Source organism: Lasioglossum baleicum, chromosome 5 (genome assembly GCF_051020765.1).
Source record: "Lasioglossum baleicum chromosome 5, iyLasBale1, whole genome shotgun sequence".
In the NCBI taxonomy this organism is placed as follows: Eukaryota; Metazoa; Arthropoda; class Insecta; order Hymenoptera; family Halictidae; genus Lasioglossum; species Lasioglossum baleicum.
In genome coordinates, this window is record NC_134933.1 from 4,674,216 (window position 1) to 4,693,011 (window position 18,796).

The following is an 18,796-nucleotide window of genomic DNA, read 5'->3' on the forward strand; positions in this document are numbered from 1 at the left end:
TTGAAAAGGTGCTCGAGCCGGCAAGCAGCCGCAATTTGATTTTAACGCGACCTTGGCGGTTCTTGCAGAGCGGTTACGTGGCGAGTCCCAGTGATATAATCGACGAGAGCCGAGGCTCGTTTCTTATTGTGTCGGACGCGATACCGATTCGTCATTGCGATTGTTTCAACTATTTGCAATCGCCTAGATCGATTCCAGGCTGGGGCACATGATCAAAGTAGAATAAAATTTTATTTCATTGGACAGACCTCTTAATGCATCTACATATATAATTAGTTGGTAATAATAAAGACCACTGTATATCGATTTATATGGTTTAATTAAATGAAGGTGGCACAGTCTACCCCCAGGCGACATGCAATCATTAAAACAGTCGGAGATCAGAATTGAAAATATTCCAATGCACGTTAACATGAAAATGCCACAATATTTTCAGAAGCGTTTTTCCAACATTTTAGTGCTCATGCCTGGCGGCGGCTACGAACCTAGTCTTAACACCCGACGTTCTCTTTCTCTATTTCTCTGTTCGTCTCTCTCTTTCTCTAGACTCCTTCGAGCTCGGACCAATCGACTTGGTCCACCGATACCGTAGCGATTCGTCGGACACCGAAGACCAAACAAACACAAGAGAAAAAAAAATAAAAGAATAGAATCAGGAATCCGCAGGACATTTCGTCGGATTGGGTCAAGGGATTTCGTAGGATGTGGATGACCGTGTGAGATACGCGTGACCACGCGTGCCATTCGATGTATGGCATCGCCCAGTGCTTGTGTGTGTACGTGTACGTGTGTGTATGTGTATGTCCGAGGCACACAAACGCGGAGATCGAAGGAAATAGAGTGGATGTTCGCGGGGACCGGGATAGAGAAGCGATCGCTGAGTTTGCGATTCTTCCTATCGCTCTGATCCGCCGCGAAATACGCCCTTCAATGGTCAAGCAATTGGCCAGTTCGCCGGACCATATGAAGCCGTCCACTCCTTCCTCATTTTCCTTCCTTCTCTGGACACATCCTTTCTCCCCTTACTCCTCTAACTCCACCCGACCCTGTATATTTCCTTGCGATCTCGACTCCATGCTCTTTGCTCCATTTTCGTGGATAGTGTATGGCGAAGTGCGATCCGAGTCGCGATCATCTGAATCTACGCAAGCAACTGTCGATCATTGTACCCTCTACAATCGGCGATCGCAGCTTATCTACATCGTAGATTAGCTGCAATGAGGGTGCAACTTGCTAGTGAATTGTCTGTGGACTGCGGAAGTTAGTGCGAATTCGCGATCTCAGTTGTTTGCTCATAAACGAGAGAAGAAAGCGCGGTGTTAATTAAAATGTATGCATATTGTTCGAATTTTTAATTAAGTGAACTTTAAATGGAAAGACGCTTCGTCTGACTTTATGCATCTACGGCATCTGCGAATGTATAAAATATTAGAAAACACCGTTGAATGAGTACCATTTTTATTTTTGCATGGAAGTTCGCGGATCAATGAAATTTTTACCAAGTGATTTATGATGATGAGAATTCGCGTACAGATCCGCAGTCCATTGCAATCGGATGACACTCCGCCTGTCTTCGGGACAAAAGAGACGTGAAGGAAGAGAACACCCCGTCGCGAAGAAGAAGCAGCTCACCGACCGAATCCCCATTCGCACGACTATCGCCCCCATTTTGAAAAATTATAGTCGCCACGAATGATGACGACCGCTCCTCCAAACATCGCGTCCGTATGGCTAATAATACCGCGGGGTTAATGAACAGCAGACGTGTGTACTTCGCGAACGAGCGGAGAATTATTTCCGAGCGAGCGTGTTTAATTCAGCATTCTTTGACTTTTATTCCTCCGCGAGCGCGCCACGAGGAATTCTATTGGTGATAATTTTACCAATTGTTCCACAATCAAACAACGTCACGTTGTCGATGGAAACGCTGGAAGTGCCGACTCCATTATTATTTCAACGAATTAGTATTTTTTACCGTTTCCGACCGAGATGGTTTTCTTAGAACGGCAACTCGACTTCGAGAAGTCAATGTCCAAAAGTGACCGATATTCTTGCAACCGTTGCATTCCAAAAGTGAGAGTACAGTGGAGAGCGGTCCGCGTGCCGCTCGTAAAATGTACCAGAAATGAGATAATATTTCTCTGAAATGCTTCGACAATTCTTCAACTTTCAGTAATCCTCTTTGCAATCCGAGTCAAGAAAATTCTTTGAGCAGTGCTCCTTTCATCGAAAACACGCTGCAGCGTTATTCTTCATTCTTAATCCGATCCAGGATATTTCTTTTGAGAGTTCTCACTTCCTTTAATCCACAGGTCTAAGAACATTCCTCTGCGAACGTTCATTTCATTAATTCTTTTTCGACGAGTGACACCTCTATGCCAATAACAAAATAATTACTCGACAGCAAGTGAAAGTGTTGCATTTATCCGTTCGATACATAATCTTGTTTCATAGAAAAATCAGCGTACTCTATCCTCCGGAAAATTCAATGGAGAATGCGTTCACGTTCTCAAAGGTTTAAATCGGCGGTTCCACGAATGGATATCTTTTCTGTATCGTTGGATCTAAGAAAACCATCGGCGTGTACGAAACGAAGGTAGCGTTCGGGTGATTAGGGCTCGGTTTCTCCGGCGCGAAATCCGCCGAGTCGAATTTCCGCATACTCGACGGTTAATAATTTTTCATCGACCGCGGCACCGGCACCGATCGTGCTTTCCAATCGCTTCTGCGCAGGGAGAGCAGATCGGATCTCGATCCGAGGCAGATAGATCGTATAGATCGGCCTCCGCGTCCAAGGTCATCGGAAGACTATGATCGATATACACGGCGCGGCGCGGTGGTTGCAGGAAGCGTTTCTCGTTACCGCGAGGGAACGAGCCCGGGCTCCAGGTGTCATGGCAGGATATCTCGAACGGAGGAGCGGCCGTAAAAGCTTCGCCGGTTAGATATCGATCCTCGTGGAAAGTCGGATCTCGCTCGATAACCCGGGGACCGAGTGACAAGCGCGATCTACGCTCGATCGGATCTCGGACGTCTCCTTTAATTGGTGCTGCTCGACTCATTAACGATAGAAAATGTCTGCCGCGCGTCCCCAATTTTTCTTCGTGCTCCATACCCTCCGGGAAGCGGGTACGTACCCGGGTTCGAGAACCCGGTTAGAACAGGAATTCGGTATCGACGCTTCGATTCCTCGACGCTTCTTCTCCTTCTTCTTCGTAGGATGCTCGTAGGAAAAGGGGATGGATGGTGTGTGTGTGTTTGTGTGTATGTTCGAGGATTTATTCGTATGTGTACATATACCTACATATACATATAGAAAGCAAGGACGCCGATTGAAAAACTTACTCGCTGTTCAGCACACGGAAGGACTTGGGCGACATGCAGTTGACGCTCCAGTCGGTGTTCCCGTGCTCGTTGCATATCGTTATCGAGAACCTCCCGTAGTTCGCTCTGATGAGATGGATCAGCTTTCCCTCGCCGCACTCGATCAGCAGTGCTTTGCCCTCGCACGCGTACGCTGTGTCGTACCTCTCTGTAACAGAAACGAGCTCGTTAGGTTGTTGCGACTCGTGCCAGACCCTCGTGCGTCGTCGACGAGGACGTTTAGACGCGATATCCACTTGAAATGGAATGGTATCGCACGGATGACCGGCGAAATCCTCTTGCCGCGATCGATAGCATTAATTATTACCGGGGCTGCATTTACAGCGTATTCTGAATATAGGGTTGGACAGTCTCTTATGTTACTACGGTGGATGTGGGACTATCTTCATAGTCCCTGAACAGACCGCGACGGAAGATATTCGATGAAAATCGGGAATACGATTTCTAAGCAATTATTAACCCTTTAGCGAATTTTAACGAGTCAGACTCGTGATGAAGATTCTAACAAAGTCTAACAAATATGAATGATACACGTTCCTTTTAAAACGAAATAAAATTTGATTCAAAATATACAAAAAGTATACAGTTTTTCCCCTTCTACGACATTTTTCAGGATAAACACGTTTTAACCACTGTAACTGTAAAGAAAATGTTAAGACAAGGGGTTGTCAAGGGGTTATCATCTAAATTTTCATAGAACATAAATATAATATACTATTTACGATTCTCTTACGTCGCTAACTTATTTCGTCGAAGACGCAGCGATCGATTGTCGAGTAAAGCTCGTGGTACAACTGAAAGTCCAGGTGGTCGAACTGAAGGGTCCCTCGAACGTATCGTGTATTATTTAGTCTGTTCGCGAGACGGAGGGCTAATTAGAGTCGCCAGACAATGAGGAAAACGTATGAAACACCGTAGCCAGGAGTCGACGGTTAGCGATAGGCCTTTAGAGGGCTGGCATAGTCTAAATGAGGACCCTGCACGGTCCAAGGTAGTCGAGGGTCGAGATTTCCAAGCGGCGAGAGTCAAGGACACGTCAAAGTAGCTCTCGCACGGAGTCACAGTGGCGAGGTTGTCGGAGAGGTACCGAGTTAGGGGATGTATCACCGGGACGCGGTTCGTAGGTCGGGTCGCGTCTCGTCGCCAAGTGTAATGGAATTAAGATAAAGGGCAACGGTGTATGGACGCGTACACGGGGGTTCGCGAACAATGAGACGTTGTTCATAGGTAAAGAGAGAAAGAGAGAGAGAGAGAGAGAGAGGAGGGTGGTTTGATAGCCAGCCACCTCACCTTTGTCGATCCCCGAGGAATTTATCCCGCGGAAATTCCGCCGCCCGGAGATCTCTTTTCAAAGTAAATTAGCGAATTCTTCACGCGACTTCTTCTTATGAGGAAAAGTCCTCAGCGACACCGGCCCCTCCACTTTCGGAAGACGACTCCTTTTCTTCGCCGAGACACCGTGGCTCGAGTGGCGGATTCTTTCGGGGCCTGCCGGGTAATTCTGTTTCATCCTGGTGAAACGCGCAAGTGGTACTCCGGCGTTAAAAATAATTGCGGGGAAAACTATAGACAAGGGAGTAACCAGAAATTTCGAGAAACCGAACGAATCTATTTTTTACTTGAAAAAGAGTCGATTGTCCGAGTTGTCCTTTATGGTGCTTTTATTAGCTACGTTCTATCTTTTTCTGGGGGCAATCCAGAATTTCGCAAAAGCTTTTTCTCGGCTAAACCGGCAGGCGGAAGCACCGGTGGTCGGTTTGAAATAATAATGGGAACAGAAGTGAGAGCGCGGTGTAACAAATTGGGCGCAGGATCGCGGATTGACAGCGGTCGAGCTGTAGTTTCAGAAAATAGCTCGAATTTCAGGTCTCGCGGTTCGCCGTTCGTTGGCAGTGTACAATGGCGTAGCACACCGGCAATTACGACTCCGCGGCGCAACTGTAAACATCCGCGCGCGCGCGCGCAGGGCGAGAACACGGTGAAAGATGCCCGGACGAGATAAAAAGAGCTGCTAAGAAGAATAACAGCCAGAAGAAAGGCTCGTAAAACTAGGTCCGGGCTTACTTAGACGGAGGAGCGATAGATCTGCCATAATACTGGTCAGCCATGGTGTCCGGTTCGGTGACGAAGGGCGCAGGCGGGAATACGTCTCGGAGGAGAGAGAAGTACCTCGGGGAACGAAGCCGAGGAGGACTAGCACACAGGGGCAACGACGACGAGCGGAGCTATACGCTCCACGCTCAGAGAACAGGGCTGTAATAACTCTGTCCGTGAAAGCCCCGTCGTGAGTTCATTAGTTCCATACCGACGCGCCGCAATGCCATTTTAGAGCGCTGTTAGGACTTTCCGCGAACGACCCGCCGACGCGACGCGACGATGGATTTCTTGCTGAAATACGATACATCATCGGCCACGATTTACTCGCCGACAACGTAATTATGCCCCCGACCCCGATCGGATTCGCGGGAACCAACACTCGCGCTACCGAACTACCTCAGTTCCTACCGGGAAAAGTCAATCTTCAAGAAAAAGGAATTCCTCTTCGAAAGCACTCATGTCTTCGTTAGCAGACACTGGATTACAGTGACGAATTAAAAAGCGAAAAACACGGCGCTAAAGGTGATGCAGTCGAGCAGGTTTGATTTCAGCAGAAAAACACATGGAACAATATCGATAAAAAGCCGGCCGTTGGCCGAGCGGCATGTTTAAATGCCGATTTCACGGTATCCCGATGCTTGTTTTGCTTAGGCGTAAAGGATCTCGAAGTATTTATCTGAAACGAGAACAAAATCGTCGGTCACGGGAGAATAGGCACACCGCGATCGAAGAAATCGTGGGTTTTGTATCGTCGAGGCCAAGTTAACCCTGGCCAAGAACTTTTAAACAAAGTGGTCGAGATTTAACCTCGAGTGTCCGACAATAATGTTAACTTTTATAAAATTTAGAAAAAATTCAGACTCTATCTCCGAGAGTCGCGAAGGGCTAACCGGCCATGTCAGTTGCCCGATGCAGTTTGTCGGCCGTTAATTAAGCGTGTCCCGGTGATGTCGTAAGCGCCGGGGTAATCGATATTCGGCGTGATCGCGGCTCGATCAACACCGAGGACGAGAGAGGGACAGGAGCCCGAGCATCGTGTAGGACGCGGTTGGGCCCGATAAAAACCGCTACTGCAAACAACAAGGGCCTGGTACGGACCTCGGTTCCGTGAAACGAGCGCGTCTTAACCGCGGCCGCGTGTCGCACGCAGCTGCGCCTGGCAACCGGTGCACGGTGTATTCTCTCGGTGCACCTCGGACCTGGAGCCTCCGACCGAAAAAAAGGCCGCGTTCAAGCTGACGTAAGGGAACACAGCGCGCCAGCAGCTTCCTCGTGCGAACCGACAGGCTCTCGCACTTCTGCCCCCTTTTGTCACCAGTCGTTTTGGAATTTTTTCTTGTTTGGGTGCGTGCCTTTGTAGTACGGTGTTCCAGGGAGCTCCGAGCTTACGGTTTCACACGTCCGAGTGCAAACTGGGCCTCAACGCGGCCCCGTCTACGTCTACACCGTTCGTCTTTTCAAGCGGGCTAACCACTTGCTGAAAAATCTACCTCGCCGAAATGATCGATCCTACAGTTGTCGCTAGACTGCGGATTTTTCTGACTTCCATTTTTCTACTAATTCTTACTTATTTTATTAAACTACGTTATCGCAGTGTGGTGCCAAGTTTCCCTTAAGATTCCCAGGAAATGTTGTCGGCGGTTACGTGTCCGCGTCGAAAGGTCATCGGATGGCCTGATTGCCGGGTTTTCTGTATTATGCAAGACAGTGGAGACGCACGGCGAGAATGTCATAAATTTTCATATAATTCGTAGTCTGCGAAGACGTCTACAAATGGAGAAATAAAAAGCAAGAGACAGAGGGAGAGAGAGAGAGAGAGGCTGGCGATTGCGGTTGAATATTTTTCACCGAACGTCGCGTCGCGTCGGCATCATTTTCACGAGATGCAGCGGGGCATTGCCGTCGGAGAGTGCACTCGTTAAAAACTTTTCGCTGCATTCATTCGAATGCACTCCGTCAAAGTGCGATACGAGGGTCAGACGCGAGAGAGAACTCCGGTGAAAAGATGCCAGATTTCCGTATCGCTCGTCGTCGCCGGGACGACGACCCAAGTTATCGCGCGCCCTGTACATCGTCATTATCTTTGCTGTTCGCGCACGTTTTTCCGACGGAGAGGAAATTCTTTCGCGGCCGTCGGAGCGACGGGGAATCACGGGACGCGGAAAAACGGCTCGACAGAGGGCTTGCGCGCGCGAAAGTGCACTTCAATTTCGCTGTTCGCGTGAATCGCAATCGTCCCTCGCGGCGTTTCGCGCATCGTGCTCCCTTTCTCCCGGTTCTCGCTTTGCGGCCGCGCGACTGACACGTAAACAATGGGGCCACAATGCCCACAGAACCCGCGGCTCTCTCTGCCTTCCGCAAAGTAAAAACCATCGTTAATTTCACTCGCCCCCTCGGCTCACGGCCGTGGATTGTAATTAATTAACGCGATATCTTTGATCTTCCGCGACATCTTTAACAACCCGTGCTCCACATAGAATGAAACACCTCACCGGCGACTGTTCGGTGCTTTTAAACGGGAACGAGGCGAAAATGCTTCAGATCTTCCGGCGCGGTTCGCGTTTCTTAAAGCAAACAGCAAAGAGAATGCCGCGACTGAATTTTAAATAAATTATTCCTTCGGTTCGAACGCTTTTGTCCCTTCAAACGTCGGCGCTTTACGGGGACGCGGAGTTGTAAGTGTTAATGAATGAGTAAATGTGCACCGGAGGGTTAACAGATGCCAGAGAAACTACATTGTAATTATTTCGCAGGAGATCAGAATTCATCTGAATTATTAAGTACCGAGATTAGTCAGATTATTAGTATATGAAGAATACAGGAAGAAATAATATTTAAATATGTACGTATGAGTAACTCTGCAAACCAAAGGAATTATGCGATTCAAGGGCATATTTAGCAGTTGAAGAGTGCTGTGTTTAAAATAAGAATGACCATACAATAAGACAGTAGGGTATTTTCGAATTCAATTTATTATTGAGCGGACGCGAGCGCGAGTGAAACGAAGTTCGTGAGTGCGTGAATAATTCCGCTGACGGCGATGGACACCGTTTGAAACGATCATCAGCGATGGGATCCATGTTTAACGCCTGCGATGCGCTCGGAGGTGGGGTGGAAAAAATAACGGCGATTTGCGGTCCCCGATAAATAATCAACGGGAACCAAGGAATAGGTGAAACGTGGCCAATCGGCGATGGATGCGCTGCGCCGGGACGAGGGAACGAATCCGCGCAATTAAATATCGCATCGTTCTCTCGGGCAAAACAAACCACGGGAACGGTTTGAAGAGAGGAATGGGTAGTTGGTTGGTACGGTGTGGAGAGGGCAGGAGGAATTCCGAGTACCCCCGTATTAGCCTCACCGAGGGGGATAATTAATTATCCGCTCTACTCCATCACACGACCAGGTCGAACGTATCGCCAATAAACCATTCGATATTTTTCGATTAATTCGAGATTCGTCGGGGCTGGGGCTACGAGACACGGGACGCGGCCGTAACCTCCTCTTTCTCTCGCCGCGGCGCGGCAGTCCGCTCCGTGTGGACGGCGCGTGGAGGGAAAAGAGGAGAATCGCAGTTTACCATTAATGACTTCGAGTAATAATATATCGGAGGTCCGGTGAAGCTGTGCCTCCCGCTGCCGCGGCGGTCGACTTGAAAGGGCCGACCTAACAGCGGGATGTCGTCAGCCTGATGCGGTCTTAGACCTCGAAACCTTCGCCACGGTGTACACGGTTCGCCGTGGGTGATGCCTCGTTGAAACACTGTGCGGCCATTGTTGCCCGACAGCCACCCCCACCACCATCAGATACGATTTTCGCGGATTCGAGGGGCGGGACGAGAGCCGATACAGACCGTGGGAAGAAATCGGAGCCGATGGGAACGATCCGATGCCTTGGCGGCTCTGGTGTATCCCATTAACAATTACATTATTAACTCACCATTATGAATAGCATACAACGGAACCTGACACGAAAACACGATAACGAGGCACGGTGAGCCGGAATCGCAAAAAGCTGGACAATAATCATGTCAATTACACATTATTCAATGCAAACAGAACGGTTTCAGAGAATTTTGGGTTTTAGGATTGAATTTTGGTATTACTTATTTGCTAGAATGAGAATCTGTCTTTATGAAACTAGTAGGAGGTGTCTAAATCTAAAAGCTTTTTACCTATACCCTCTAAAATATTATACAATTTGGTTCGCACACTAGATGCGAAACAGGAGGCCCGCGTAGAAATTAGCCTGTTGTCCGAGTTTTCGCGTTTATCAGACGGAACAACCGGCATTCGTCTTTCTCTAGCTAGCCAGTTAATAAATTTTCCCATTTACCGATGCAGAGGTGTGCGCGGCCAAACGAAAGGGAAGAAAAGCGTCGAGCAGCGAACTCGGGATAAAGAATCCCCGCGGCGCGGCGGGTCTGTGCAGTGAAATTCGCACAGCGTAACGCAGCGTTAATTATTTTTCCGTCTCCCGGCGGTCAGTTGGGCGGGTGTGTGGAGGAGGGTTGTGAAATTCTCCGAGATCGGGGGAGGCAAAATGTTTCTCTTTCGCGCATCAACGCGCGACGAAGCGTCCACGGTTGTAGACGAAGCAAAAAGAGAGGAGAGAGAGAGAGCCACGGGTTCGCCACGGTCTCGCGACTATCGATCGAGAGAGAGAGAGCAACATTATAGAGACGCGAGTTCGGCGGTGGTGCGCTGCGCTGGTTCGTCCGGTTGGCCATGCGTCTTTGGGCTCGGCTTTGCTGCACACGGTTGCTGTACTCCGTGAAGCGCTCCCGGGACGCATAAATCAAAGTCCTCCGCGGAGACTTGCCTCGGTTACGTTCTTCGTTCCCCTCGCCTCTCTCTCTCCCTCCTTCGCTTCGTCCAATGGTTCCTCTCCACCTCCGTTCCCCTTGTGTCCCCGCCGCAAGACACCCTTACTCCCCCTACGTCGAACGGAGTCGACCGTGTCGGCGGGATTTCTAATTCAAGCTAATCCTTTTTCGCCGCTCTAATTACATTATCAATTCACGGTGGAAGGACCTGCTGTCTGATGCTGCACGCGCTCCACCGCGATCGCGTGTGTGCTGCTGCGACTGTGTGCTTATACGTGGATACGCTCGGTGCATCGGCATTTACATGGTCGGCCTGTTGCACGTCGCAGTCTCGTCGCGCTCGACTGATTTATAGCGGTCGAATAAATTATAAGGAGCAGATAGAAAAGAGCGTCGACCGGCTTTGGAACCCGGTGTCAGCAATTATCCGCCGTTTCTCGGCCCGCCTGTGCCCCGCCGATCGATTATCTCGCCGGGTCCACGGAATTTTCCGTGCGAACCAACCTGGTCGCTCACACCCTCGAATTTCGGCTGCTTTTCTATTTTTCTTTCAAAACATTCGGTTTTGGTTGGTCCGTCGACAACAGACGTGTACGAGCATTCCAACATAAGTAAAAACATGCAACGGGTGCAATTCCGGAGGGAAAGTATTTGTATACATAGATTGCAGGGTGTCGCGTCGTAGATTACAATTATCTCGAGCCCGGGCTTGATTGGTGTGTGATGCACTGTGTGTCGCCGCGAAATTAAATTCCTCGCCAATAACGATACGTCGCGTCGCGCGTCAGACTTAATTAGCCCTCGACAGAAATATTCGAAAAAGTTCGATTCCGCCGCGCTGGCTCCTGCACGCAGAAGACAGGCGATTAAACTGCGAATCGTAATTACATTCCGCGAGTAATAAAACGGTATATATTTATGAAGTCTTGGTTAAATCGCCACACACGGTTACGAAAGCACGTGGGCATAATTTACCGCCGATCTCTCGACGGTTTAATCCTCGATCGGACGAGCGGGGGATATCGACGATCGCGTCTTCTTGCCACGCCGCCATTGTTCTCGCCACGCCACTACTCGGATCGTTTACCGAGAGGAGCGTGGTGGCAGATGCAACGAGCGGAAATAAGAAACCGTACTGTACATCCTATCGCGTACTTTTCACGGTTCACGATGACGTCATCTAAGATAGTGGCCGGTAACACGAGACATAGGTATCTGGCTCATTTAACGATCACGTTTCGTACATCTCCCATTCATAATATTTTCATTGTGGCCCCTCTCCTCCCCCTCGTAGACGGGAATGCCAATCCGATCGCACGGACGAAGACTATCAACGAATTAGGTGGAACGCCGACGATCTTCTCGCGATCGTCGATCATAATTCATAATTCAGGCCCTCGTCTCGGATGCTACGGCCTGAGTGACACTAATTGGACCGTCGCCTGATCGGTTTTCCTAGCACGAATCGCTCGGGACGAGATCTCTCTCCGCTAGGAGCTTTCATCTTTATGAAAATAAAGCTCAACGTTTCGCGCTGAATAAGTGACACTGCTCGATCGAATCAGCAGAATTATCCTCGCGCCTGTGACGAACATCAGAGAACCTCGCTCTGTTCTCGGATCAACTCGGTAAAAATCGTTCAGAATGTAGGATTGCACGCGGAACAGATTTTCGCGAAAAATCGAGCCTGTTGCACAGATTTACTTTCGTTTCGTGGGAAGGTTTTCAAGAGCGACAAGTCCCGGTAGCTCAGGAGTGCCGCGCCGGTGAGATGGTGGGTAAAGAGCAGCTCTCTGGAGAACATCCTTTACACGGCTCCCATTTCGCTAATAATCATCGTGGCCCGCATTTTACAACGTCAAATTCGATTCCCGTTACATGACAGGCGACACGGCCGGTCGCGTGTAAACGGGCTCTCGAGGGCGCGAGCGAGAGAAACGAAAAATCGTTACTGTCGTTGCCGGCCGAAGGAGAGGAGAGAAAAAAATTTCGCATAGAGGATGGACACCGGTCGCGAGGCGTCACTCATGGGGGACGTCGGTGCCGTCGTCCGACCCTGTCGATATCAGTTACCGTACTCGGCGTGCGTCGCTTGATCGATGACCGACGCGATGGAAATGACATTTCGCGGAATGCCGTTGTCGTCGCCGATCGTACGCCCCTCTCTCTCTTTCTTTTTCTGTCTACCTCTTTCCCCTTTCCCCTCTCCCCTTTCCCCTTTCTCTGTTCCTTATGTTCGCTCTCCTTTTTATTCGCACTCCCCACACTAGCACTCGTACACACACGCTCACGCACTTCTCTCCAGCTTCTTTTTGGCTCCCTCGATCTCTCACCCCCTTTTTTCCAGCTCGCCGATACTCTCTGTCTTTATCCGACGGGACCGAGAGCGAAAACGATCGACCGGCAATTTTGCGAGCACCGCGAGCGAGCTGCGAGATCGCGAAACGCCCCTGACGCCTCTAGCCGCTGTTTCGATGCTGTAATTGGCCGCCTTTGACCGAAATCATGTAATGGACGGCCATCGGTGCCGACCGCGGGAATATGCTTTGTATGCAAAGCGTCGTTTCATCGCCTATGGAACACGCTGCGCTGGCCTCGCGAGAAGCGATTTTGCTCTCGGCCTTTTTTTTCCCCGTCCTACCCTGTTTGATCTTTTTTTCAATGAAAACCGGGCGTCGCGTGACGTCGGACAGGATCCCCGCGCATGACAGGATTTTTCTAATTTTGCCGGCGATATAAAATACGACGCCATATTTCTTCCGCGCCGCGCCGGCACGATTAGCGGCGAGCGAAGCGGCCGAAAATTCTCGTGCACGCGGAATTTCACGCTCGATATCAGCACAGAATTTTGCGATACTGAACTTTAACTAGATCTTATTGCAACTAACTCTGGAACTACCGAACATTAAACGCGAATTGCATTTATTTAGACTACGTACCAGTTTTGTTTAAATATGTACTTCGATAGAGAGAAGTGCCCTAAAACAATTTCTCAGAAAAACATTTTCAATTTTAATATTTCTAAAAGAACAAATCAGGAACAAGTCATTTTGACTCATCCGGTAGATCTAGTGTTAAATCTTAATAATGGTCTGCAATAATTTTTTAAATTTATATTCTATGCGAACATACAAATTGGATTTTACAAAAGATTTACATCCTTGTCATTGTCTGTATATCTTCCGTTTAAAACCTAACAAACCAGATCATCGTGGTTGTAGAACAATTGCTTTCAGCCACTGCTGAATCGAATACAGCAACAGTAGACAGTCTTGTTCAACTCGCTCCCCGAAAACCGTGGGATAGGCCATCAGTCGAAAGTCTCTTGTAGTTTAAACGTGGTTTCGAGAACGCGAATCGTCCGCCAATTAAAGGTTATTAAAATTCTTCGACGGCGCGTATCGAAGGAGGTGTTTACGTGCGGGCTAACTGCATTACGATTTAATTTCCTGGGACAAAAGGGACGCGCAGGAGAAGAGCACGAGGGTATGAGAACGAACGAGAGAAATAGAGAGAGAGAGAGAGAGAGAGAGAGAGAGAGAGAGAGAGAGAGAGAGAAAGCGGCTCTCATAAATTTTCCGGAGACCAAGCCAGAACAAAAGGACGATTGTGCGCCGAACACGCCAGGAAAAAATCGTCCCGGAGCGCGTATACGTATATATATCTTGATTAATTCAGATACTCGAGCGTGCAGTCTCTTCGCGAGGGTGGGCACGCAGGACGTGGTGCGGGGGTGGTTTCACGAATTCGCAGACAGAGAGAGGGAAGAGAAAAGCTAGCTCTCTCGTAGGACACAACTGGTGGAAAGACAGAGACGTCTAACGCGCGTTTACGGCTATCATGAGCGACATAATTGCGAGGTATACTTCATTAAATGAGATCGTCTGAATCGGCGCGGCGGGGGGACGCGTGTGTGTAGCGCGGGGGTCTCGTTACGTGGATCCTCGCTCCTCGGTTACACGCGCGTAGACGACGTACACGTACACATCTGAAAAGAGTTCGCCCCTGTCCCCATTTTCCTCTTTTTCTCCGCCGTGCTTTCCCGTTCTCCTTTCCGTCTCTTTTCCACGGTTCCATCGTCTCACGAACACGCGAGGACGCGGGAGGGGGCATACACGCCGGGCTTAACCCTCTCTGCGTCGACGAGCGCACTCCACTCGAAAGCTTTGACATCCGAGACGTCGGCAAGTACACCGGAGGACGGATTTATCGGATATTCTTCCGCGCTGCACACCGTGGGCGAAGGCTTGGGAACAGACGGAAAATTTCGCGCAGCCGGGTTATTACCAAGCCGAAAAGAAACTGCCACCCCCCCCCCCCCACCCTTCTCCTGCATACTCAGAGGACTCGTCGAGGATTTGCGAGTTCGTATCGAGCGATAGCGATATTGTCCCTACCTCCTGCCCGGTGCGGGGGCGTGGAATGCGTATTAACATTAACACACGGACGACTCTTCTCTCTCTGTATTAGGATTTTAATATTCGCTATCAAAGAACTCTTTGCCCGGAGATCATTCTACTTGGTAATTACAAAATTCTTGGCTAATTTCATTACCCGCGGATTGTTCCCTCACGCGCCGGCGAGGAATTTTGTTTAATTAGCCCACGCCGCGCCGCGCGCCGCCGCTTCCACGGCCGTCCTCGTCACTTTTCTTTCACCGGCAGCAAAATTGTATCTGTCGTCCCCGGAGCAATTCGGAGATTCCAACCGGATAATCAGTATGGATTTTGTCTGTTTTTCCTTTTTTTCGAGGGGAACGTTGCTCCGGCGTTTCAGAATCTACGCCAAAACCCGCGGAAACCCGTTCGCCGAATATTTATGGCGAACTTTATTTTCGAGCTACACTTTAATTCAGCCAATTTTCATTTTATTCGTAATTTCATATTTCGTACAAATACATACATCAGCCGGTAATCGGAGTGTGATGAAAATTTAATTTCAGAGTCAAATTTCAATTCCTGGGAATTCGTATTGCATTATATGTATATTCCATGAATAGACTGCAGATTTAATGCGTTCGCAGCATTTTCACTCCGAAATTCTAATCGGTTCTATTGTCCGAGAAGCCTTAATGATCCTGCTAACGTGGTGAAATCATTTTTTCTTTTAACTTGACAATACGTTGTATCTTAATCCTCGGACACGACGGACCATTTGAATACTTGATAATGTTTAAAGTAAAACGAAATATCAAAATTTGTTGTAACAGTAAAATTACTGCAGAATCTGTCAACGATAAAAACAAAAAATTAACGATAACAGGTACTATAATCGAACAAGAAATTATCATGAAGTGGTTAATCTTCTCACTGATCTTTTTTTACTCATTCGGTCACAAACGCGTGGAATCTAGTTATTACGACGACGATGGACGTCGAGCAGTAAATTAGATGCATCTTGGGTCCGATGCGAATAAAGAAGGAATTTGCGAGGACTTAATTCGCGGCTGATTGGTTGAAGGTCCCGGCGAGAGGAGCGAGAGCTAGATGAAGGGTGAGATGGCGGGTAATTGTACGCAGAGGACTCGCAAGGGACCCGTGCGGACCCGAGGGACCGGTCTCCGAGGCCAGTTCCGATCGGTCGTACGTCTTCCTGAGATACTACTCGTATCGAGTTTCCAGGAGGATCGACGTATATCGTTCTCCACGTCGGCGTGCCGGCAAGAAACGACGATAGAACCGGCGCGGCGCGACGCGGCGTTCTTAGCGTGAACCGCGTTCGATGTCGCGTGGGGGATGCTGGCTACGACGCCTCCGCGGGTCAAAGACCGTCGACGGGGGCTAATAAACGTAGCACGTGTCCCCGGCGAGGCAACTTGTAAACGCAGCCGTGCTTTCATACCCCGCGACGCGAGTTAATTAAAGAAACAATGTGCCCCAGGCTCCTCCGTTGTCGTCCGCCGTTCACTTTCCACCGAGCAAGCTAATATGGATTAACCGATAGGATTTTACGGGGAACGTGACGGACGACTGTGCATCGCCGCTCCCGTGTACACGAATATTCTCTCCTGTGCACCGTATCTTCATTTATCCGTGGATACACTACGATTACTCTGCTTAAAATGCAAAAGTTTCACCGAAAAATCAAAAATTATCATTCAAACACTGATACTCGGTCTCGAAGAGTTGTTTCCAGATTGCACAATATTCCCGTGCGAATTTTACCGGCAAGCTTCTCTTTAATCCGGAGCGAAGGAGAAGAAAGATGGAAGCTAGGGACGAAGAACCCACAGGCGTGCTTTATAACGTTTCGAGAGTGACTTAATAAGTCGCGCGACCCGGCTTCAGCAAGCGAGAAAACAGCGTCGAGAATCGCTGAAAGAAGACTAATGAACTTGTTGGCTCTCGGCCGAAAGAAGGGTCATTTCGCGGTTCTTAACCGCGGCTCGAATAAAACGGCGATTCCGCCAGCGTGTACGAGCGACGCCTGGGATTTCCGAAAAATTCATCTAACCCGATGAAAGCCGTCCAAGGTTTCGCAGAAATTTCGGAGAGAGTGTTCGCTTAATCTTTAAAGCGTGCTCGTGTTCATGCTACCGGAATGAGAATAATACAACAACCGGCCCCTGGGTAGCTATTTATCACAAGATTACCTTAGCAACTCGGCGAACGTGATGGAACGACGCGACAAAAGACTTCAACGCGGATTTTCAGTGAAATCATTGCTCTGGTTTTGGAACGAGCGTACATCGTCAACCCGATCCAAATATCCCGACTCGGGGAACAACCGCTTTCGCCTATCGCCATGATCTACAGTATCATTTTGTGTCAAGATTACTAGCCAGTACGCGGATAATTAAAACCGTGTTCTGCTCCGCCACGAACCAACTGATTGCTCCAATCCACCGCAACCCGACCCGACACTAATGAAACGAATCGTTTATCAGATTTTTATCTGCACCCTTGGCTCCGAAGGACGCCGCTTATCGGAACGATCGCATAGGCCAGCGTGGAAAGAGAGCGCACGACGAAGCGTGCCTCAGTTGACCGACAACAAGTTGGCCAGCCCCCGGATCGATGATGACCGGTGATCGTGTTAAATACACAGACAAGCATGACGTAGCGCACTCGAAATTAGGGAGCGTTTGAGTCATCAATCTGTTGAGTTCGAGTTCGTTCAGAAAATACAGGACATTGAGTTCTACGATTTTTCTAAGTCGTTTCTAATTTATTTGGTATATGCGTAATATTTAATTCCAACTGTATCTGCACGGTGTAAATATTACTCTAGAACTTAAGAGCACGCCGTGCGACCGAGTGGGTAAGGACTCGCATCAACAAGAAAGGACTGCACACCTGAACAAGACCATTGTTCCCGCCCATAAAGGACGATACAACAATCCCAAGAGTAATAACAAGAAGGCAGTTTTCACACGCGTAACAATAAACAATCCCAAGAGAAGAAACACCGGTAGATTCACATTCGGCTTCCGTTAGAGAGGCAAGGATCCAACGATCCGCAAGAGTCCGTATTATCGGTAGATCTGGCCCTGTCGTCTGACCGCGGATCAAATTAAGATCACCGATTCCGAGCGATTCACGGATTCACCGATCGATAAATCAATCGATGAACGGAGAAAGCCGGGGCAGAATAAAATTTGATCGGCGATACGTGACCGAACCAGTTAGCAGAAGCATCGACTGACGTGAACCCGCTCTCGAGAAAATGGCGGCGAGCTATCTGTCGCGTCCATCGGACTCCGCTGATCGTTAGGCTCTCGCTCGACGCCTTGGTTTCGAGGTGGGACCCGTGACACCGATATTTATGTGTCGCCGCCGGTAATCATATCGTTAGCGGTGCTCGGGATCGAGGACTTCGGGAAATCACCGGTGTCCGAGAAGTAAATTCCTCGTTGGCACGTGCGTCCCCGTTTTATCGGCTGGCTGGGACGTTATCGGGACTGTTAAGATCCCCGCGAGACAGGACCACGATCGACCCGGTGATAGCAGGATTACAGAGAGAAACCTTGCGATTGATGCATTCTTGCGCAACACGCTGGGCGTGGACGCGATTCGCGCAGCATTACAGGGAATTTTTGCCGGTCCATTTCCCAGCGAACTGACAACAGCTTCTTGACACGCGGATGTCAGTTTACTTCGTCACGCGCGATACGACATATCCCGACGCATTCCGAAATTCTTTCGGAAATACTCTCGACCCGATCGAATAGAATGCATTATACTTCTCCAGTGACGTTCCTCAGCGCTGAAGGTATTTATCAGTTTTCCGTCTCCGTTTGTTCCGGGATACATAGCCTGTGCAATCCGTAGCGCCGGGAGGAATAAAAATAGATTTTCGGTTATAGGTGGGAACATCTATTAGCAGTATCCTCCGAGTGGTTGCTCGAGGAAGGCGTCCTGTTATCCGTCCGCGTTCCAACCTGTCCGAAATACCGCAGAAATGCAGCCGTGACGTGACGAGGCCGGTCTTCGTTTCAACGTTGCGTGCCGCACCGAACGTTTCTATCTTGAAAACGGCTGTTTCCTTCGT

General features: G+C 49.1%; 1 protein-coding gene across 10 annotated transcripts in view; it reads right to left on the minus strand.

Moving 5' to 3' along the window:
• Positions 1–18,796, minus strand: part of LOC143208633 (latrophilin Cirl) — a 427,202-nt gene that overhangs the window by 46,800 nt on the left and 361,606 nt on the right. For all 10 annotated transcript variants that reach the window (XM_076423213.1, XM_076423211.1, XM_076423207.1 and 7 more), the window contains one exon: positions 3,346–3,532. In XM_076423213.1, the coding sequence (XP_076279328.1) occupies positions 3,346–3,532 (187 nt within the window). The remainder of the gene's footprint in view (positions 1–3,345; positions 3,533–18,796) is intronic.